Here is a 22,492-nt window from a genome sequence, read left to right as displayed (position 1 = left end):
ATGTATGTTTTAAAAGTAATAACACAAAATTCATATTCTAAGAAAATGTCAATGTTAGAGCAATAAAAAGGCCAAAAATATATTTAAAAAGTATCTATATTTCTGTAATGTATGATAACGAGACAGGCTAACTGAATTTCCGTTTTTTATTGCAATGAACAAAAACAATCACTTGAAGTATATTATTTTTGTGAGATGAATCTGTGATGTATAAATTCGCTTTTATATATCACAGATTCGTTATTCCAGTCAATAAACGTCATTTATTGACTGGAATAAATGACGTTTTAAAATATATTCAAACGTTTAGATATGAACACACGTGCAGGGCCCACCGCTAACTCGGACACTGAGTGGGAACGTCAGTCGGCCATCTAGACAGGCCTAGCTGGATAAACATGAGTGAACAAGGCGGTATGACTCGAATAATTAATGGAATAGGTTTATTATGTGCTCGTTTCCAAATTATTGAAGAGTTTTGAGCAGTGTAAAAATATTTTAGGGATGAATTGTAGCTTCAATGGCACATTTAGCCCGAACTAAGCTAACGGTTTTCTTTCAGTTGGTTAAAATGCAACGGTTATATTACAAAAACAATGTTATTTCTTCAGTAATTTATAAAGACATAAATTTATAAATTAAAACTATACATTCAGTTTAATTTATGGCTTGAACTGCTTAGAGTTTTACATTTGACGCTAAAATGAGCAACATAATGCTACTTGGGTACTTCTACATCTTAAGCTAGCATTTGGAAGAAAGTTATAGAAAATTAAAAGATTTTCTTGACTCTAATTTTGATGTTTTACATATTAATTACAAGATGCAACACTGGGTACATGATCAATGTCCCACCATTAAAAAACATTTAAAACATAAGAATATGCAGGTAAAGTTTAGATGTAGCATTAATAATTTAATTTGTTACATTGGCAGGTGGAGATTTGCCGGAGCCCAAAATTGAACAGCTCATGGCCAAGCTAAGGATGCTTCAACAAGGTATATTTTTGTAAGGTTTCATTACTCCATATGTTTTAAAATTCTAAATTTATTTAGAAAACGTTTTTCATTGATACAGAAACGTTTTATTTGTTTTTGCACTATAGCGACATCTGTTGGACAAGATGTACTTTTATTGAAAGTTAATACTTATTAATTTACATTTAAATATATACACCCATTGACACCTAAAAATATAATTTTTTAATTTTTTTAACACGTACATTTATAGCTAGTTAAACCAGTGTAGCATTTCCCTTTTTTTTTTTTTGTTTTTGCGAAATGACGGGCATGAGTACCGGCTTATAATGTCTTTAATTTGTGTTGGCGTTTTTTAAAATTTGTTTTAATCATTATTTAATTTTGTTGATCTGATCAGTGGATATTCTTCACATATCGCAAAAATTGAAACTGAAAGCTGGCCGTGTTAGCTTTAGTGTTGCAGGAACCATCTTGACGCATAGGCTGTTCTTTGCTGAGCTACACATCCGGTAGTTTAATCTCGTTCCTTTTAACCAAATAAAACCTTTAAATTACTAAGTAAAGGCCTTGAATGTATCTGAAAGAGTGGGTGCCTTGTTTATCAAGGAAGTGCTTACATTCTTCGTTGTAATTTTGTAGAAATCTTTCTTAAGGTTTGCACCAATGAGGATCCACGTAGCGATGACGATATGTAAACGAAGACACGTTCCCGTATCAAATTGAGAATAAATAAAGCTAATATGACCAAAACACGTCAAAACGTACAATTTTTATACCTGAGTGAAGCTCAGGGGGTATTCACGTTCACGGATGAACTAAATAAAAACGTGAACAAGTGAACAAATATTTCTTACAACCGTGAGTGAGATAAGTCTGTGCACACAATATTAAGATTCACTTGCCGCTTACCCGGTATTGTCAGTGAGGTATATCCTTACCTGTTACTCCATCCGTGGAGTTACAGAGCATGATGAATGGAGGTGCATGAGATATGATTAGTATCTCCCTCTCGTAGGGAACCGCAACACCCTACTTGAGCCATTCTGATTCTCTAACTGTGAATAACAATACCTGGCAAAATGTTCACTAACAATCATGTTCTTTGAACAGAGAAGAGACAACTTGAAGAGGAAGTCAGAGATGCCCAGTCTGTGCATGACAATTTGCAAAAGGAGCTTGCAGATTGTAAGATACTAAACCCATTCCTGAACATTTTACTTTGGCAATGATTAGTTCTTTTAAAATGCTGAGCTGTACATACCAGCGTTCAACATTTACCCTTAGTGACTGTTATTGAATTAAAATAACAGTAAAGTTTTATTTTGATCATACTTAATTAATGTATTGTTCTTGTTTATTAGTACAAACCGAAGCTAATGAACTGGAAGGAATCCATAAAGATAAGAAAGGTGCACACTATATTAACAATTTTAATGGTCAAGTGTTTGTTGTAATCCTGCTGTCTAATATTTAACTCTTTGCCTGAGCCATATGGTAATCTTTAGTAAACATTTATACTTTAACAGAATATTGTGTTTTTTGTTTGTTTTTGTCAGATGCATCCAGCAAGCTGCAGTTGCAATGTGAAGACTCTGAGCAGGACTTGAACAAGTAAAATATTTTTTAAAAATCTGCCAATGTGCACCACTGTGTATGTCGCATTTCTACCACTAGATGGCAGGAATTCACCATGTAGTGAAAAGCGCTGGTGGCTTGGCTTGGCAATATTTTTGTCTGATCCAGCTGTCTAATGTGTCTTTTTAAAGTAATTTTACACCAAAAAAAACTTTCAAAAACATCCCTGCTCATGCCTTAAGCTTGGAAAAATATATAGGCTAAACAGGAATTTTCAACGGTAAGTTAAACATTGTCACTAGAAAAGGATAGCAATTCATATACTAAAGTTTTTAAGATTATTAAACAGATGTTAGAATCTGAAGAAGATTATCAGAGATATACAAATTTGTTTCAAATGATGATTTTCTTAATTAAGAGAACAAATTAATCCAAAAGCAACCAGGTCCTTTGCAAAAATACAATTCTCCATCTTGTTAAATAATGAGTTAACTGTAATTATTAAACTTTTTTATTATTATTATTTCACAATCCCTAAAACACAACCTGCCTGACAACATGGCTAAATGTTGGATAAAAAGATATTGAAGAACAAACTCCACCATGAAAGGTTTTTAGGGATATTTCTGAAGAATTTGAAATAGTGATGAAACTTCCCAAGTCTGGCTTTCCTGCCAAAATTACTCCAAAGTCACATTGAAAACTCACCCAGAAGGTCACAACAGAACTCAGGACAACATCTGAAGCCCTGCAGGCCTCACCTGCCGTAGTTAAGGTCAGTGTTTATGACTAAGCAATAAGAAAGCGGCTGAGCAGGTGCTGTGATACAAAATGAATGAGGAGCACACAGATAAATAGGAAAGGCACGATCCAGACCAACGATGTGGGCTCATTTATCACACTATTATATGGCTCCCAGGGTCTTCATCCTATCAGAGAACTAAATGTGCAGCGCCGCCCTTGTGTTTGACTGTGGAACTACATCCTTTAAACGAACAGCGCCGCCCTTCGGTTTGGCCAAAGAATTGCATCTTTAAATTTCCCCTGCTCTGTTGTTGAATGGACAAAAGAACATAAATTAGACTTATTTTTAGTTTTTCTGGTTATTCTGAGTTTTGGATGGAACATTTTCTTTGTTTTTTTTTTTTTAAAGAATAATTATTATAATAGTGGTTCATTTATATTAACTTCTGGATAAATTGTTGCCACTTGTTTCTTAGATTTTTTTTTATTATATTGTTTATTTCCTTTTAACTCTTCTTCCAGTTTCTTTTTAAAGTCTGTTTGGCTGTGAACACAACAGTTTGACCTCAGTCACATGAAATGACTCTAGATTTTGCTATAATTGTTTTTTTTCTTGGGATTTGTAAATCACCTCTGAGGGTCCCGAAACCAAACAAAATCTCGATGATCCCTAAGACTTTGGGTGAAATATTCTTTGGACTATAAGAAGATGCAATTCTGGTTAGATTTTGTGTAAAAACTAACAGTTTCAGAGAAAAACATCGCACCAAGAGTCAAAGCTGATAGTAGAGATCTGTGAATACTTTAGATATTTAATGATCTTTTCTTTTGGGCATCTTTACCATGATACAAAGGTGTGAATTTGTGTTGGCTTATTTATTGCAGTTTTCAGTAACAGCTTTTCTTTTGTCATCACTTTAATGCCAAAACAAACTGCGGGTTTTGGATGAAGGGGCATCATTTTTATTTCTTGGTTTGGGTCATTATCTTTCTGTTGTACGAAGATATATCCAACCAGTCCGGCCTCTTTCGTTGCTTACATTTTCCTTAACCATCTGATGGCAAAATGCTGGAATTTCCTGCCCTCCAGCATTGTCCTAAGATACATCAATGGGTGGTGTGACGCACTTTGTTTTAACTCTTCCCTTTGAAGACATATGGTTTGTAGGAATTGTTGCAGGAAAGCTGCAAGACAAAGGCATCGAGGCGCCATGATGCTATTACCTGTCACCTTCCTGCAAGAAGGTCTGAGGATGGAATCTGAGCCGTGCAGACCTGTGAAGTTTGCACGTTTCCCCAGTGCTTGTGAATTTCCTTCGGCTACCTCAGCTTCCTCTCATTGTTAAAAATATCCACGTTGGGTTAACTAGATATTCTAATTTGACCTGAAGAATGTGTCTCTAATGTTAAACCTGTGATGGACAGGTCATCTGTTATCTATTTACAGCTTGTATAATATACTTGTTTTAGAAAGTCGTAATTATGAAACATGTTAAACTAATTTCAGAAGTTTTACCCTTTTTTTTTTCACAAAAGCTTTTCTAAGCCAACATATGGTGACTGTAAGAGAAGTAATACTTTAGAATGCTTTATGATTTCATTTAGTTTATATTAAAATAATGCCTTTAATATCTTCAATGTGCTAAAATGTGTTTTGCAGGCAGCTGAAGCAGAACAAGACGAGCGAGCAATTGCTGGAACGATACAGATGTGAAATCGAGGAAGTGAAGCTGAAACACAGGAAACTGCGGTAGTTCTGAATAATTCCATTCAGAAAATTGACTAAAAATATTACCATAATAACTCAATAAAGCAACCTGGTTTCAACAGACTGAGATTCGAAAACCAACTTCTGCAACTGATAGAGCAGCACAAGCAACTCGACTATGCCTTTGTAAGTTTTCCTTATTTCCTCTCTCTGTTTATTAAAAACAGCGAATAACTGAAACAAAAAAAATGTTATTTAGAATCCAAAGAGACTCCCAGATGAGTTGAAGAAAGCTGAAGACATAAAACGTCAGCTGTCATCAGCTGGTAAGTGTTCTCTTGAGTTCTTCCCACGATTATCTGTGAGCACCATTATTTTTTATTTATTTTTTTATGCAAGCATGTAGTGTTTGAACTGTTTGTTATGTGGTTTTGATAGAACAAGTGAAGTTGGCTCAGCTGCACAAACTGGACGAAGAAGTAGAGGAGGCGAAGAAACAGAAGCAGTTTGAGACTGAAGATGCACAGATTCTTGAGTAAACCAAATGACTTGTGTCTAGTCTTGGGGATTTAGAGTGACCAGTTCTTTGTGTTGTTTTGAGCCTGGTCTCTTGCTCAGGGACCAGGCTCAATGGAAATGTTACATTTCCTTTATGTCGTCGTTACATAAAGATTTCCTGAGTGAGATAGTCTTAAACAGTCAACTTATATGTTTTTCACTGCTGGTTTTAAGTACTTAATTGACTCAGTCTGAGATTTAACCACATTTAATATCTAAATTGTTCATAACCTTTATGTGGTTTTTGCTTTAAATCTTAAAACTTTTGAACTTTTTTATCTGTATTAAGATATTCTATGCTGAGGTTATATCTACCAAGTGTTCCATATAAAAATGTAACTGTTGCAATTTTGTGATTTTTCTGCATCAACAAAAAAAGAAACTCGAAAGCCTGTAATTACAAAATTCAATTTATATACAGACCCTCTTATATACACACAACCACAACTCAAATTAGTTTAAAATATTTAATTAAATCCTTTTTTTGTGCATATTTTAAAAACAGTTTAACACTATTAAATGTTTAAAAACAAAGAGCACAATTACCCTGTGCAACTGGTTTGCCCTCAGTGACGTCGATAATATTTAACAAAAATGAGTCCAGTGCAATGCATACATTTACAATGCAAAACACGAACAAAGCTTTTTATATATAAATATGTACATTAAAACAAAAACCATGTAAACTTTAAATCATCCGTTGGGAGTAAATCCAAGCTTCAGACATACTCAAGAAAAACACAAAATAGTTTGATGCCGTCTTAAAGTGTCACACATACACCTCAGTCTTCTTTTCAACTGTGGTCAGACTAACAAAATAGATAGGAGTCCTGCTTAGGGCGTGGGCCTTAGAAGTAAAACGAGTTATATAAGCTGGCATGGCTTTGCTCCAGAACTGTGCAATAGACCCAAACGTCTTTCTCTTGGTTTCCTTTAGAAGTAATGCCTTATTGAAATACCCCCACCCCCAAAATAAACAGCATGCTAACAAAACTATTTCACAGTGACTCAGAGCAACTGTAAATGATTTACATTTTTATTTACATAAAACAAAGGACCGAAAGGGGATTTCGGTCAGGTACTCTGACCGAAATCCCCTCCCTGAATGGTTATTTGACATCTTTAGCCCTGAACAGTGGGTCCACACCTTAATGGAAAGGTAGACTTTGCTACAGCTTTGACTTTATCAAAAAAAAAAAAAAAACACACTTGCTAATGCAGTTTGAGATTATAAAACCCCACATATTTGCACACCTCATTTTCTTTACTCCAACAGCAATTCCCACAACTTCATTCTCAGTACTACCCACATTTTTCTATCTTTGGGCTTGCATTGACTCTCCTACTTTAGTAATGGCCTCGATGAGCCATTGGCACATGATGAAACCATGAGGACACTCTCTCTCATGTTTATCTGCAAACTAGTCCCAGGCACACAAACATTGCCATGAACTCACAACACTGGTACTGTATACTTACTGCAGAATACTGCGGTGCTTTTTTGATTTTAAACTGGCATGTATCCATTTTCTTTTCCTGGTAAAACATGTGCAGTCTCTTTGTTTTCATCTTCAAGCTCCCCTGTCACGTTCATACAGGCTTGGTTTTATGTGAAACAGCCTACCTTTTTATCTGTGTGGTGAAACATTAGCCAACGCTGTCAGTGTGCAAGTAGTCACTTTTGTCTTTCAGTCACCATATAAGGAGAAAGTAGTACCGGTTCTTGGCAAGGAGACACATTCCAAACCCAATGACTTTAGTTTGTTTTCAGCATTTTCAATATCGTCTTTTCAAGTTTTATTACTTCTTTGTGTAAGAAAAGGCTGCAGCTCTTGCACCAGAAGTGCTTTGTGGAGTGATAGATTGTTGTTGGCACAAGTTGGCAATGGCTGTTTTTGATCATCTTGCATAAATAGTCCGCATATAAAAGGCCGGTCCTCCATCTTTCGTTATGCCAGGCTATTCCCCATCTGTTAACAGAGCAACAAGGATAACAGTGAAATTGATGTGTCTGCCCTTTTTCTACTTCTTCTCCTGTATGCTTTTACTAAAGTGAAACCCTACTAATGCAATCCTGTGTGTTAAATTAAAAGGTTATATTTGGTAAGAATGCATTGAAATTGTGCCAGTTTTCTATACAGTGCTGTGAAAGGTACTGCCGCCTTACAGATTATTTCTGGGGTATGTTTGTTTGTTTGTTTGTTTTTTCATAAAGTTTTGTCGTTTCAGGTAAACAAACAATTTGAAAATCTCAGATTATCAACGTAAATACAAAAGGGACATTTTAAATGATTTCATTTAATAAAGGAACAAAATCTGTCCAAACGAACACTGGATAAAAATATAATTGTCCCAGTTGGTAAATCATGATGAACCTGTGCTTAACCATATTTTTTTGTATTACTGGGTTCAACTTTAAATAGGATTGACTACTCCCAGACAAGTGAGTAATTCTGGTCTAGTTAAATCCTTTACATAGAGCCTGTCTGACAACAAAGAGTAGGTTAAAAGATCTCACAAAGCAATACATTATGATCCAATCGAAAGAAACTTAAGAACAAAAGAAGAACAATCCTTTAAACCTATCAGGATTCCAGTGCACCAAAATGAGAGCCATTATCCACAAAATGGTGAAAACGTGGAATCATGGTTAATCGTCACTGGAGAGAAGACTGTACACCAAAACAGGAGAGTCTAAACTATTTATCCAGTTGGCTAAAAAAAGAATCCAGAACAAGATCTGCATGCCTGAATTTTCTCAGTACATAAACAATGAGAAAGAGACATGGCAATGTGGGTTTCAATAGCTTCTTCACATAAAGTCATCATTGGAAAAATGATATTTGTGTTTACTTGGGTTATCATTGTCGGACGTTAAGATTAGTTCATGATCTGAACAATAAGTGTGTCAATCAAACAAATGTGTAAAAAACTTCAAAGGGGTCAAGAACTTCTTCACAGCACTGTATATACCAGGCAGAACATATTAGCTTGTTCACCAACATAAACTTATCTTTAGTAAAATTAACTATATTCTTGTTACTATATAGTCTATGTACAAACATTTCAAATTAACAGATAATGAAAAACTGAGTATTTCTACATCTAAACATTGGTTTAGTTTTATGATTCAGAACACTGACAAGATTATCTATATTTATCTTAACTATTTTTTTTTTGCCATCAGTACTGGTGGCATTAACTACCTCAAAACGACTGTAGACCTTCTTCTCCTTCCTCAGGCTCTCTATCCTCTTCAGCAGCCCTTCCCTCTCCTGGTTGCTGCTTTGTGGTCGCAGAAATCGATTTTTCTTAAAGGGGTTCTGTGTCTCTTGACCTTTGTCCGTGGCACCACTGTCTTTGTCCTCTCCGGTTTCTTCTCTCTCCTGGCGGTTTTTCTGGCTGTTCGCTGAGATTTGTTCCAGAATGACTTTAGTGTCGTCTCGCAGGTTGCTGCTGTACAAAGCTGAGTTTCCTGAGGCCTGGTAGCGGGATGAAGATGATTTCCCAGCCGATTCTTTGTGGTTTGTGGCGGGTTGTTCGGAAGTCATGGATGTTGTGACCTTTGCTGAGGAGCCCTTTTTGCTTGAGTCGTCAGCCACCTCCATGACGGTGCTCATGCCCCTGTCGTCTCCTGAGGCTTTCTTCTCTTTATCCTTTGGCCCCAGGAACCCCTTTAACCTCTGAGTCTGTTTCTTCAGGAATTCAAGTGTCTTACCATCACCCTTTCCTTCACCAATTGTATTTAGCGAAGTATTAGATCCCATAACTTTGTGCAGTCCTTCTTTAGACTCTTCATGTGGTAGCGTTGAAGAACTGTGAGAGCGACTCTTTTTCATTTCACTCTTCTCAGCATCTGTTGCATCTTTTGTCAGAACATCATCACAAGAGATGCGACGAGGATTCAGGGACTTAATCTTCAGCTGATCTTTCCTGAATAACTTAGGTGATGGAGGAGGCTTTAGAGACTTGAGGTCATCTTTCTTTTTACCCTCTGTCTCATTTTCCTTTTTGTGGGGTTGCAATGTCTCTGAAAGCTTCAGGGAACTTCCAAAAGGCTTTGCGGTTATTAATGAAGGCTTGACTGAACTTACTGAACTTCTGCGAGAGAGCTCTGCCAGTTTTGCTGCGATGTCTGGCTTCTTGGGTTCTTGTTCTGTCGAAGTGACGGCTACAGATGGGGTTTTTGGAGGAGTTGTGTCCGGACACAAAGGGACCTTCTCAGAAAGGTCTGGCTTTTTTTCAGCAGGCTCTAAGGCTTTTTGAGATTGCTCTGTCTCCATTTTTGAGGCTTTTCTCTTGTTCTCCAAATCTTTAAAATACTGTAGTCTACTAGCTGGATCATTTACATTTACTGAGGGTTTGTCTTTAATTGTCTCAGCACTCACTGTTTTTTCTTCTTTTTTAGTACTATGGGTTTCCTCTTTTTCCTTAATCTGACTTTTATTTTCTTGTTCCTTTTTCTGTTGCTCTTCCTTCTTCTCATTCTCTTTCTCTTTTACCTTTTCCTCTCTCTCTTCCTTTTCTTTTACATTGTCTTTTTCTTCAGCTTTCTTTCGCCATTCAAAAGGCTCACGAGAGAAAGACCTTCTCTTTTCAAGCATCTGGGCCACAAGGGAGGAAGTGCGTACCGTATCTAACTGGTCATCTTCTTCGGTCGCTGGCTTTAGACCTAGACTACCACTGTGCATCTCTCCTTTGGAAGATGAGAATATAAGCGAGGAGCGCAGACGAGAGCTACGCTGGAGGAGAGGGTTTACGCGAGAGCGGATTGATTCATGCCTGGACAAAAAGATATCTGGAGCTTCCTTAACCTCCAAATCTTCTGCAGTATTCCTAGCTGAACCCCTCTCTGACTCCCTTTCCTTTTCCCTTTCTACTATTCTGTCTCTTTTCTCCAAAACAGAAGACCTCAAATCACTGAAGGAGGGAAGCACATCATTGCTTGCTGTTGGGGCAAAGTCTTGATTGTTGCTGTCAGGTAATTTTGGCTTTCCAAAGCGGGGTTTCAGTATATCTGGTCTGGGCTTGGGTGGCACAGTTGGTGGATCCTTTAGTCTAAAGCGTGAAGCTAAATTTTCACATGAACCTAGTTGCTCACCAGGCGGGGGCTCCTCAAACGCGTCATGACCCATAGGCTGAGGCAGGCCTTCTTCTCCACCATCCTCATAAGTACTCAGATATGAGTGGATTCTCCAACTCCTCATACCTTGCTTTACACTTGGATCTTGGTCGTACTCTTGATCAGACTGCTTTTGAAAATGTCCTTTCTCAGGTGGGTGTAAATGTGTCGGTGAACGCTGACAAGCGTAAGCTTGTCCTATGGTTGGTCTCCTACTAGCGGAACCTCCTCCATATCGCCCAGCTACAGGAGGGGCATGGAGCCCTTCTGGTCCTCTCAGGTCCTCAGATGAAAAGTAGTCCCTTATTCCAGGTGGAGGCTCCCGGTCTGAGTGAAAACTTGATTCTGAATACTGGTCAATGGGAAGGTGATGAGGGGCTCGAAGTCTGTCGTAGTGTCCGTGGCCAGAACCAGGACCAGGACCATCACTGTAGTAATGGCTACTTGAAATATGCTCTCTGAAAAAAAGCAAAAAAACATTGATCTTTATAGTAGACTTAGTTGTCAATGTACAGAAATTTCTGCACAAATTATAGTACATGAGATGAATTATAATAATAAATTCTAAAATTTTGCATTTTAGAATCAATTACCTGTGAAAATCTGTTTCATCCAGATTGTTCATTACTCTGTGCTTCATGTATTGTCGTGAAGATGAATAATTTTCCTGGGTCCCTTCAGCATAGCTATGTCTCTTGAAGGCACTTGAACTCAACTCCATCTGCCTGGACACAATGGACTTTCCCTGCTCCAGGTATGACTGCTGGAGGCGAAACTGTTGCTGAGAATATTTTCCTATCGTTATTCCTGCACTCGGTTCCAGGGTGTGACGAAACGCGTCATTCCTCCGGAAAGGCAGTGAAGTGTTACGATCTAACTCCCCATATGGGAAGGCTGAATGCATCTCAGGCTGTCTCCTGAAATCGGGATTACGTAAAGACTGTGACCTCTTTAAACCAAACTGGGTGTTCTTGTAGCTGCTGGTGCCCGGGTCAGGAATTGTGAGTGGTCCACTGGATGGATCAATAATCAGAGGCTCTGACTGAGCAAAGAGAATACGAAACTCCTCATCAAAAGTAGTGACCAGTTCTCCAAGGAAGAGGTGTGCGATGCATCGATGGATCTTCTCATACGACCACATAAAACTAGAAATAGACAAAAGAGAAAGTCTTAGCGTTTTTAAATAACTACAACATAATTAAATGATATTATTAACATACCTGTAGTTCCCACTGAGGACAGCCCGGCAGTCAGTCAAGAGAAAACGATCTTTCACCTGTCCTTTAAACGATTTCCCTGTCCGAGAGTAGTATGTTACTCCTGCAACAGTCCTGACACGCATCATCTAGAAAATGAACATTTTACCTGTTAGTGCACACCATGTGTAAAATCTTGCAACGGGTAAAAAGAAAAAAAAGTGAGAAAAGACACGTGGAATGTAATGAAACCTGAAACTCACTTGAATTAAGTCCAGGTTGACTTTGCAGCTCATAACCATATTGACAAAGTGAGGAGCATTCTTCTCATCAAGTAGAATGTAAACAGGAACATGGCGTCCTGCTGCTTCCAAGAGGTCACCGAAAATGTCAACATCTGTGAACATGTCCATCACAATTGCGATAACCTAGACCGCAAGAACAAACACACTTATTTTAGGGACATGTGATTATTGTGTTGTCAGTTTCTTAAACCCTCCCTCTAACAGGACTATATAGGTCCTTGTCATTTGACGCTTTGTAGTTTTGGTCAAGTCATACCCATTTTTCTTAAAAACAAAACCACAGAGAAAGTGAGATTTTCAGATGAAGATATACAACTAGGTATATACAAGATTTTACCATTTTTATAGTCAGATAATTCACTACGAACAAAACTGAAAAGAGAAACACTGCTGTGTACGGTTAGGTAGTATGAAATGATGTGTTAAAATGTATGAAGTTCGAGCTGGAATGGAAGAAATTATATAGTATTGGTAAAAATTGGTGAATTGAGCAAGGACTTTCTGTATTTGAATATTTGTATTTATCGAGATGGCTTTGCTTCCTGTTTGTTGACTTGACAAGTTTTTTTTTTATCCAACTTAAGTTTCAACTCTTAATAAAAGACTTAAACAAAATAGACATTCCATGAACATTTGACTACACTCAGTATATCTGCCGCACTAAATTTACATAAGGTTTTCAGGGTGACTCATTTTATTTCCAAGCTGTCATTCCTCCATGAGCATGCTGAGACACTGGCTTCAGGAGAGTTGCTAAAAGTAAACGCCTGCGAGACACAGCTCAGAACGCTGTAAATTCAGACAGAAACATAGGACAAATGAAGGCACGATCCTTCACACCAACGAGTTTGACTGCTAATCACATTTGGCAGTCCTTCTGCCAAATCATACTAATCATACTTTTAATTTAGCTGACAGCCAGTGAGTTGGAAATTTGACTAAAAGGGAGTGGTAGAAATGTTGCCAGAGGTAGACAAAACAAAAAAAGAGTTCAAACTAACAAGTCAGGGGACACAAATGTACCTGGCAGGGCTTTATCAACCAGTTTTTCTCTTTTTCAGAAATAACAGTTGACTTATGGGATGCATACTGATAGGACAGCACTGAAACAAATACATCATACCCTGACACAAACCCACCCAGGCTACAAATGTGCTTCCTAATACATTCATGTATTTAAAGTATAAATACGCAAATCAAGCCTGCACGTTGTAACATCTATCTTTCTTGCACTCTGATGTTTGTACTTACATGCCGTGCATTTTTGATGAGTCTCCTGGCCTGCTCCTTAATGCTGGGCATTTCTGAGTCGCAGGGGTTGACCAGAGTGGTGACCTCTGTGGGCCCAATGAAGCTGTGCTGCGGAAGCGGCCATCCCAGGTCCAGCCCTGGCGCAGCCGTGTCAGACTGCAGTGGCCAGTAGGTGTCAGAGGAGCCCTCGGCGTCCTGCCCTCCCTCATAGTATGTAAGCTCAGGGGCGCCCGAGGACTGGCTGGGTCCCTGCAGTGTGGACTTGATGTATTCAATTTCCGACTGGGACAGGAAACCCACCAAATCTGACGTCTGGAGGAATTCAAAGTAGCCCTGGTCCAACAACACAAACAAATTCAGTGTGTGATAAAAAAAAAAAAGCATTACAGTACTGTAAATTGGACCCTTACAGTTTACTTCTGTTTTTGTGTAACATTTAAATATTGTAGAAAAAATAACTGTAATATAGATTTCTTTTTCTTACAGGAAAAAGAAATCTACACAAACTTTTGGTGACATTAATTAGCCTTTTACACCACTCTGGAGAAATTTTGGCCTGCCTTTTCTTTCAGGGATTGTTTTAATTCAGCATCTTTAGTGGCTTTTAGAGCAAAAATAGGATTTCACAACATCACAATAAAAGTTTAGTACTGAATTTGACTAGGCTTCTCTAAAACCTTCATTTAATGCTTCTTTAGTCATGCTTGTTTTCTTCAGATCATTGTCCTGCTCCATCGTCCATGTTCACTCCAAGATTTTTCAAATCCGTTAGCTTACTTAAGGTGGACAGGTTTCATTTAGGTAATTTCTTTATTTTACAGTTCTGACTGTAATCAGATCTGTAAAATGACAAGGGGTGGCAAGTAAAATTCAAACCTGTTGTCTGAAAAATGTTTAATTGCAGTTAACGCATCGTTTAACAAAGGGCCCATTTCTTTGAATGCTGTTTTTCCCCTAATAAACAAAATCGTAAATTGAAAACTGTCATTGTATTGACTTTGGTTTTTAGTCTTGCGTGATAATTTGTTGGTTTGATATAAAACATAAAAGTATTAAACACTACAAAAGACAAATGTTGTTCTATGGCCCCACATCTGTTTTTACACATTACTCACATTATGGAAAATACGAAAAAATTGTAACTGTTACCTGTATGTCATGTTCAATCAGAACATCAATAGCTAGACGATACTCCTCGCGGTAGTGTGGCGGTAGATAGTTTGGGTCAAGTGGATTATCACCAACCGATGAGCTCTGTGACCGGTGCGGCATTGTTGGACTGGGTGCGGTCAAAAGTCAAATGAAAAGCCTCTGCAGGAAAGGTAGAAACAAGAAAGGGCAGCAGAGTTAGCTAGGAGCCTTAGAATCTCGAGAGAAAACATGAAAGCACCCTGGTCCAAAAAGAAATAGATGCTTTCCTGTATTTAGATCACCTTGCTGTTATGGTTGCACTCACTATAATAACACTCCACTCCCGCATTAATGACAAACAATACAGTAATTCAATTAAAAATCCCTTATGAGAGAAAGGCAGCTTTGTGTTAGGATGCACAAGCGGGCATGTTTCCTACAGCAAACAAAGCAACTGTTGTTAGTAAATCAATGCCTGGCGATTAAAGGTAACTTCATATGATCCCAGTTTTATTCAAGATAACTCTAACGGCTATACAAGATAATTGCTATGAGATTTTTCATTGCCGGGAAGAGATCTAATTTAATTTAGTCAAGCAAAGAAACATCGGTCTTGTGACTCATTCCCTCTTGAATTACATTAAATTTGGGAATTTGATCAAAAGCAAATGACCAGATTGAGAATCACATTTTGAAATTTTTGTTACAGACTTTGACGTGTTAAGTCTGATTCAATGAACACCATACCTGTACTTGGCAATAAAACAATCACATAATAATGTCTTTAACAAGTCTTTGGACATAGAAACAGCAGGAGGAAGAAGGTACAATGGAAGGAAGATGGAGGGAAAAAGAACCTAAAAGAGGCATGGGGAATGGTGGGAAAGGTATGAGGAGGTGTATAGACAAGTCCGTTCTTAAGTTTGCTAAATGAACTTGTCATGCCGGTGCGTCATGCTTCGTGTTGCTAGTTGCTAGGCCTTGCCAAGGAAAGTCTGTTGCTGCAAGAAAACTGAGTCTGAAAGCTGCAATAAGTCCTTTTTTAAGCTGTCCCATGACTTTTAACTTACTTGTTACCTAATGTGAGCATGATTTATTTTCCTCAAGTTCAACATTACTGATATAATCAGTGTCAGATTAGATTCCTAATGTTCAAAACAAGAAGATAAAGTAGATGTGACCACTACTTTCAAGATTGTGTTTATTTCTTTGATAGGCAAAAAAAAGATAAACTTTGACAATCATTTCAGGCTTGAACAACGTCTCCCTAACTGGTAAGCTTATGGACCATATGAGTTGCACTTTTAAAGCAAAATTTGAATTAAGTTAAATCTCAGGTGCTTATTTTTCCACAAATAAGCACATGGTCTCTACAGGATTTCTGGAGAAACTTATAAAAGTGTTCTTATTTTCTCAGACTAAATGGAAGTCTGGTGAAACTATCAGGGTGTGACATGATCAGCTCAGGCTGGGAGGGACTGTACCTGTTATAAAAGTATGGATAAAGCGCTCTGTGTAAACTTTTAGGAACAGTTCAGGGCTTGGTTGTGGTGATAACGAAGGGAACAAGTCCTAACCCACAAACAGTGGAAGAACCCACTTGAATCAGCGGACTGGTGAGTCATCCAGTAGCCTGGTGTGGCTTGGCCAGAGGATACAATTACAAACTGCAGCTTTGTGATTCGTACATGGGAAAAATGGCTCACTTCCTCTTTATTCACTTATTTCAGGCCATGAAAGTTAGTCCGTTTCTTCTTTTTCTTACTTATTACTATTATTACTAACTGCTTCTTGGTTCTATGTCCCTGCTTACTTTCAAAGATAAAAATCACCTAATTTATTTATTTGATTTTACTCTAAATCTTACGATAAGCTACAGACGCTTTGTTGTTTTGAATGCAAACACATGCTGCAGGAAATGAATGACAACCACAAACTGAAAAACTGTCATGCTTGGAGTGTGCAAACCTCAAATTAACAACCGTGTTATGTAACATGACAGCCTTAAACTAGCTGTCAGCACCCTCAAATTACAGGTATTGTTGCAGACATTGTATTCAGTTACCTTTTTTATAATTATTATCAAGTAATCATATGTTTTAACATTTTTGTTATTCACTAAATGCACCGTAACATCTAAAAAATTAAAGTTGTATCATGAAGCTATGATGTAATTTGTATTTAAACAGAAGAGTGATAAAATAATAATAATTAAAAAATAGGTTATGTAATACTTGCTCAAATTTCTATTGACTACAAGTAGAAAAAGTAAAAGTGCGGGTTTAAAATGAATTGATCCATTTACCCTAAATAAAGTTTTTGTAGTCATTTGAATGATGATTAAATTTTTTATATTGGCATTGGCTGGTAATAGATTTCTTACATAATAAGAAACATGTATTAGTACAAAAATTTAAAACAAAAATGTGTAACATTGTCTACATACTTTGATAAAGCAGTACAGTACAACAGTACTTTGATTTTAAAAACTACCGAAATTATTTGTGCTGAAATAATGCAACATTTGATTCTGACAATTAGCATAGACCTAGGCAAAAAATGTAAAACAAAATAAATGCTCACTTAAATTGTATTATAGTTTTCAATTGCTTAATGGGGAGAATATTCATCTCACTTTTCAACCTTTTCACTTTTTGTAGAGTACACAAGTGTATCAAGTTGATATTAGAAAATTGTACAACCTTCTCAGTTAGCTAGTCTGCAGTCAGCCTCTTCATAAACATGTCGATTTGAGCCTGCCAGTTGTACTTTTGAAGCAACATTTTTTAATAAAGGGTCTGTTTTTCACAACATAACTGTTCATATTTTTCCTTGTTGTAAGCAAAGACAAATAATAACAGATTTGTTCCGGCCTGGAGAATATTGTACAGCAACAGCTTGTTTTTTTAGGGGTACAACACTCCACCAGTCTGCAGACTTTGCTACACACAGCAGGAGAAAACTCCAGTCACTTATAAAAAAAAAAAATAAACCGCAGGAGTAGCATGTTGGAAAAGGTTAGGGATATTGAAACCTTGGTACACGTATTAACAGTTACTGTGTAACTATGCCATTGTGGATTTTTGCATCGTCTAAATGTTTTTTTTTTCTTTTAGTCAATTCAAAGATCTCTGTTGTTAATTTTTCCTGTTGTTTCTTAGATGCAAAATTTTCTAAAATCCAGTGGAAAACAATGTGGGAGATGGTCTTTATTATGCAGCCATTTCAATAGACATTAACATGAATTTAATCCATGTACTAAATTAACAAACAGGCTAAAACTACTTTGCAGTAGACACATTTTTGTTTCCAAGAATTTAAGATCTTTAAAGGAACTCGTTTTGCGCGACTAAGCATTTTCATTAATCATCAGTTTATTAAAATTTCTGGCAGTAAAGCTGAATGGTTTTAGCCCTGAGGTGGTTATGAGGTAAGAGCCTGAATCAAACACAAAGATACCAAACAGAGCGTGGTGGTTTCTTCTTCACCCTGCTCACCTGTGGATCACTGCAGGAAGAGGCGGTGGAGGACAGGAGCTATGACAGGTAGGATATCAAAACAGATACCAGTGCTGTGTTTGCTGCTATGGCAACAGACGTGAGCACCAAAGTGCAAGCACTGACACACGTTGGGAATCTGGGATTCTGTATTTCTGCTTCAGGTAAGAAGCTTTTCCACATGAGGCAAAGCCAAACGCAAATGTACCGTAAACAAAGCTGGGGTGAAACACAAAACCTGCAGCAAAACACTGCAGCAGACACTGCTAATGTGCCAGTGGTTCATTTTCAACATCCCTGCATGAAATGACAAAAACAAACCACTAAATTGAGCCGGTCCTGATGGCAGAGAGTGAGTTAAACAAAGGTTGAGGAGATGCGAACTCTCAAGAAGTATCGCTCTCTACCTGAACACGCCTCGCTAAGCAAACACAGGGTTTGATCCGGCATGTTCATTCCAGGTGTTATAACTCGTCGCAAACGGAGCAAGAGCAGAATACCTGAGAACAGGTTTTGGAGGCTGTGGAGTTCTGCTGCTTGTTTCGGGACGCCGCAGTTTTTCCATTGTTATTGGAGTAATGCACACAAACTGAGATAAATCCACACAGTGCCTCTTTTGTCTCTCTGCAGATCATCACACTTCAACGCGGATGATGAGTGGAGCACAAAAGACGGCTCAAAGACAGAAGAGCACGTATTGAATGTGACAGCACTCAGAGGCTCGCATCCCATCCCGTTTTAGGCTAGAAAAACAGGTCCTCTGAAGTGCCTCATCTGTTCCAACTGCCTTCAGGCCTGCGGTCAGCTTGAATGGAAAACTTAGCAGCCGACGCATTAAAGTATTTCTGTTTTTCCAGCTCGTCTCTTCCTAAAGCACATTAGCCCTCAAAAATTAACGGTAAATATACTTCGACCTTTTTTTTGACACACGCAAAAGAGAACGCACTAATGAATGAGATGCAACTGCTGCCGTGTTGGAAATGTGACAAGATTAAATTAAGGCACGCACACACTGAAGAGAGCTGGCATTTAAGAGCTTTTTTAACTCAAAATTACAACCACATGTTCAGGCTATTCCTGCACAGTGACTCACTCCGACTGGATCGAGGATAAAAGCTATAAAACTGAACGGTTATGTGCACGCAGTTAAACTACTATTGGAGTCTGCAAACCAGTCTTCCTTGCTCAACAGAAAGGGCTCTATAATCAAAAGGTTGGAATCTCTGCTAAGCCCATCACAAAGAACACCAAAGCATTGTTCAAACAGGCTATGAGGCATCCTAATAAAATGTATCTGCTTATTTAGAGATGCACTGAGAAAAGGGCTTGTGACGGAAATTTCAGATTTCCTGCCTCTGTTCGGTTAATAAAAATTCGGTAACTAACTAAAAACCCAATGTTTTTTCCCGCTCTAGTATTACCGATAACCCTCTCCGGTGAGGAAGTCATTACAGAACGCAGAAGACTCGGTTATTTTCAGCATCGATGAGGTTTTTCAAAGTGAAGTTAGAAGAAAACTATTGTCTACAGAGGCATGTCGTCAGTTCAGTCAATCTAACACAAATTACCAGAGTATACCAGGAAGCTGAACGTGTTACCACAAAGCTGACCTATTTTATCCTTTAGCGGAATCCAACTTTGTCCAGGATGGAAAGTGTTTCACACGGAAATGTTGCTTCTCTTGTAGGGCAATACACAACAGAACAGCTATTAGTAATGTTAAGAGCACTAAAAATAAGATGCTAAAGACAGCTTAAAATATCAACATTGGTCATTTTGTTTTTCTATTGATATTATAGTGAAGTTCTGCTGAGCTGCACAGCTGTGTGAAGCTGACTGCTCTCTCAAACACATGGTGGTCTGGTCCTAAAGTGAATTATGATGGATTAATGAAGGTTCCTATAGTTGCGATAAATTAATGATTTAAGAATCTAACGCAAAAGAAAATCAGCTTTTCTTCTTAAATATTAAGTTTGAGAGCCATATTATATTGTGTGTTTCTTCTTAGTTGGGTTTTATTTATAGGTACTTTTGTCCTTCAACTAGGAGGATTTGACTGTTTTGTAGATTGTAATGCAGACAAAGGCAGCTCTGACTTTGACCTTTGTTTTCTCATTTTCAGTTGATCTGGAAAGTAGGAAGATAATAGCTTTATTTATAACTTCTACATAGAAATTGATAAAAAGGAGTTGCAAAACTGATTACTGGAAATATCTTTTATCAGTGCATAAGTGCATAATGTTAACTGCTTTCCACCGCCTCTAGTGTTGCTTCTCCTACAGCGTATGCATGCTAAATAGGAGAGGAGTCATGTTATTTCTACAAGTTTTTTTTTTTCCTGCCTTCAGTGGCCTGGATGAAAGAACAGCGCAGTGTGTTGGTAACGGGCAACACTGAGCCTTGTGTCAGATCAGACTGTACCAACACTGCTCAGGTTTTGCAATGCACAGCAGCTACCTGAATGACTTAATCCTCTAGAAACTGCAGACTGTTGTTGCGGACAGTTGGCTCCATTTCACGTTTATTCTGCTTGCATAAAATAAAAATGGAAGAAAAAAAAAGCCAGAACAGAATATAGCAGATAGTATAGGTAGAGATGGTATAGTTAGAGTATTGTAGCCACTCCATGTAAATAGTTGCTTTGACCCAAATGGCACCGTTTTCCAGTCCGTACCTCCTCACTAGCAGCACAACTTGTTCCCTCTCTCGTCTTTGTATCGACTTCAATCCACCGACTCGGGCCTCCTTTCTCGTCCGAGTGTCACATTCCATAGATCGGACAGCAGCTCCACCCAAACCGCCCCTCTCCGGAGCGTGCGCTGTGACCGCGTACTCGCTGCCCGGGCTGAGAGCTCCTCTCGGCGGTGGGTGATCCTCCGGAGCCGCCGCGGCAGAGTTGCTGTAGATCCGCGCAGCGAATGAGGAAGGACAGGAGTGAATGTTGATAGGAAGGGCTTTCACCCCGGTAAGACTCCTCCCAAATCGACAGGGACTCCACACCATTGGAAGTTTGCTCCTTGTGCTTTGTTTCAAAAGTGGGCTTAGTGACATGGATCCTGCGTTTTATCAGCTCTTTCAAGGATCTGACCTTTAACTAGTCGAACACTCGTTTCAAACTTTGCGTGTTAGTTTGAGAACTCAATGTAATGACTAAATAACTCAATCTCGTCGGTTCTCTTTGGCAATAACTTAAATACACATACTACATATTCGTACTTCCACCATTGAATTATTACCAAAAAGTCTTGAGCCACTCTTCTTTCTTTTGTACTTTATTTGTTTAAAAAAAAAAAGGGCTGCAACAGTTTATTGAAATGCAAACAAAATTGGGAAGTTTGCAAGTCTGCATGAAAATAGGATTCATTAAAATATAATAATTTTGATAGTTGTTTGACAGTTGTCATTATATTAGAGCCAGTTTTAAACAACAAATCCAAAATTCACTGTGAATTTGTGGTAGATATCTGCTACTTTTAAGCTGTAAAAATGTGATACGTTTAGCAACATTTGGAAGGATGGATGGATAAATGAAAAGATGGTAAATGGATTGGATGATGGACTATGAATGGTTCATAAAGTACATAGATGGATGAATGGACGAAAGATGGAAAAATCTTTGGTTGAATAATTAATGATGAGAAAATAGATTGGTAGAGAGACATGTGGATGGATGGATGGACCTATTAATTATTATTTTAAAAGAAAACTTCCAAAAATAATTGTAACCAAACTATTTTAGTTAGTGGCTCTATTAGCTTCTTTACACCTTTTTTTCAGCAGACAGCTTTTGGTAACCACCAAGTTGTACTACTTTCTTATTGAACAGCTGGTCGTAAATATTTAGGAACTCAGAATGACTTCAACATGCCAAGAAGATTATGTGGCTGGTACAAGTTGTCTCGTTGCTTACTGAAGTATTTCCTTTAAAAATGTTGGCAAACACTAGAGCATCCACCTACTTTACAATTTTTTATTTAGTCAGAAAGGTATAAAAATAATTTTTTTATGTAGAAATTCAGCTGCCCATCACTTCAGAGCAGGTCTTGGGTAATTTTTTTGTCATATAAGGTTTGTAGATGCTGATCTCGACTGTTATATCTGCTAAATTTCATCTTGTGTTTAGCATTTTTCCTCAAACAAGCAAGACCTAATTTGAAATGACATGGATGCTTATATGGGATTATGAATAATGATTTTAATTTGAACCGATCACAACTCGGACGATCCAACTTTTCCCTCTTCAAAAATAACTTCTAAATTCAGCAGACAGACCAGAGTATGATCTTTACATTTTACAGCTGGTAACATGTTTGTATTTTCATTTCTACTCATTGTAAAGGTTTTGCTAATGTTTCTGTGTCTTGATGTGGTATCTCTACTGAACCTGATTTCCAGAAGTCATATAGATTGTTACTCAGTTCAAC

The 22,492-nt window shown here is 37.9% G+C and overlaps 2 protein-coding genes and 1 non-coding gene across 3 annotated transcripts; 2 read left to right on the top strand and 1 right to left on the bottom strand.

Moving 5' to 3' along the window:
- Nucleotides 1-127: 127 nt before the first annotated feature.
- LOC106918602 (synaptonemal complex central element protein 1) lies at nt 128-5,716 on the top strand. The gene is made up of 9 exons (XM_088010241.1): nt 128-414; nt 937-999; nt 2,092-2,166; nt 2,343-2,390; nt 2,538-2,592; nt 4,961-5,050; nt 5,131-5,194; nt 5,268-5,334; nt 5,447-5,716. The coding sequence occupies exons 1-9, from the start codon at nt 399-401 to the stop codon at nt 5,545-5,547; spliced, it is 579 nt and encodes a 192-aa protein (XP_087866367.1). The 5' UTR covers nt 128-398; the 3' UTR covers nt 5,548-5,716.
- LOC148156426 (U8 small nucleolar RNA) lies at nt 1,897-2,029 on the top strand. The gene has a single exon (XR_015764724.1). It is a non-coding gene; the product is annotated as a U8 small nucleolar RNA (small nucleolar RNA).
- Nucleotides 5,717-5,958: 242 nt separating the features above from the next.
- On the bottom strand, nt 5,959-20,997 carry sack1hb (scaffolding CK1 anchoring protein Hb). The gene is made up of 8 exons (XM_014988473.2): nt 20,743-20,997; nt 14,590-14,751; nt 13,441-13,773; nt 12,148-12,312; nt 11,909-12,033; nt 11,282-11,833; nt 8,773-11,146; nt 5,959-7,536 (listed from the first exon to the last, which is right to left on the bottom strand). Exons 2-8 carry the CDS (start codon nt 14,710-14,712, stop codon nt 7,516-7,518), a joined length of 3,693 nt encoding a protein of 1,230 aa, XP_014843959.2. The 5' UTR covers nt 14,713-14,751; nt 20,743-20,997; the 3' UTR covers nt 5,959-7,515.
- Between the last annotated feature and the right edge of the window lie 1,495 nt (nt 20,998-22,492).

Source organism: Poecilia mexicana, unplaced genomic scaffold (genome assembly GCF_051168715.1).
Source record: "Poecilia mexicana isolate PSO_F unplaced genomic scaffold, ASM5116871v1 scaffold_11, whole genome shotgun sequence".
NCBI lineage: Eukaryota > Metazoa > Chordata > Actinopteri > Cyprinodontiformes > Poeciliidae > Poecilia > Poecilia mexicana.
The sequence above is the reverse complement of the archived record's forward strand: the minus strand, read 5'-3'. Positions and strand labels throughout refer to the sequence as shown.

Coding starts and splice junctions, on each gene's coding strand:
- sack1hb (XM_014988473.2), bottom strand. CDS start 14,712: ATGCCGCACCGGTCACAGAGCTCATCGGTTGGTGATAATCCACTTGAC. Junction 12,313..13,440: donor TCATCAAAAATGCACGGCAT/GTAAGTACAAAC, acceptor CTTGCGGTCTAG/GTTATCGCAATTGTGATGGA. Junction 11,147..11,281: donor GATGAAACAGATTTTCACAG/GTAATTGATTCT, acceptor GCTTTTTTTCAG/AGAGCATATTTCAAGTAGCC.
- LOC106918602 (XM_088010241.1), top strand. Junction 5,051..5,130: donor CTGAAACACAGGAAACTGCG/GTAGTTCTGAAT, acceptor TGGTTTCAACAG/ACTGAGATTCGAAAACCAAC. Junction 5,195..5,267: donor AGCAACTCGACTATGCCTTT/GTAAGTTTTCCT, acceptor AATGTTATTTAG/AATCCAAAGAGACTCCCAGA.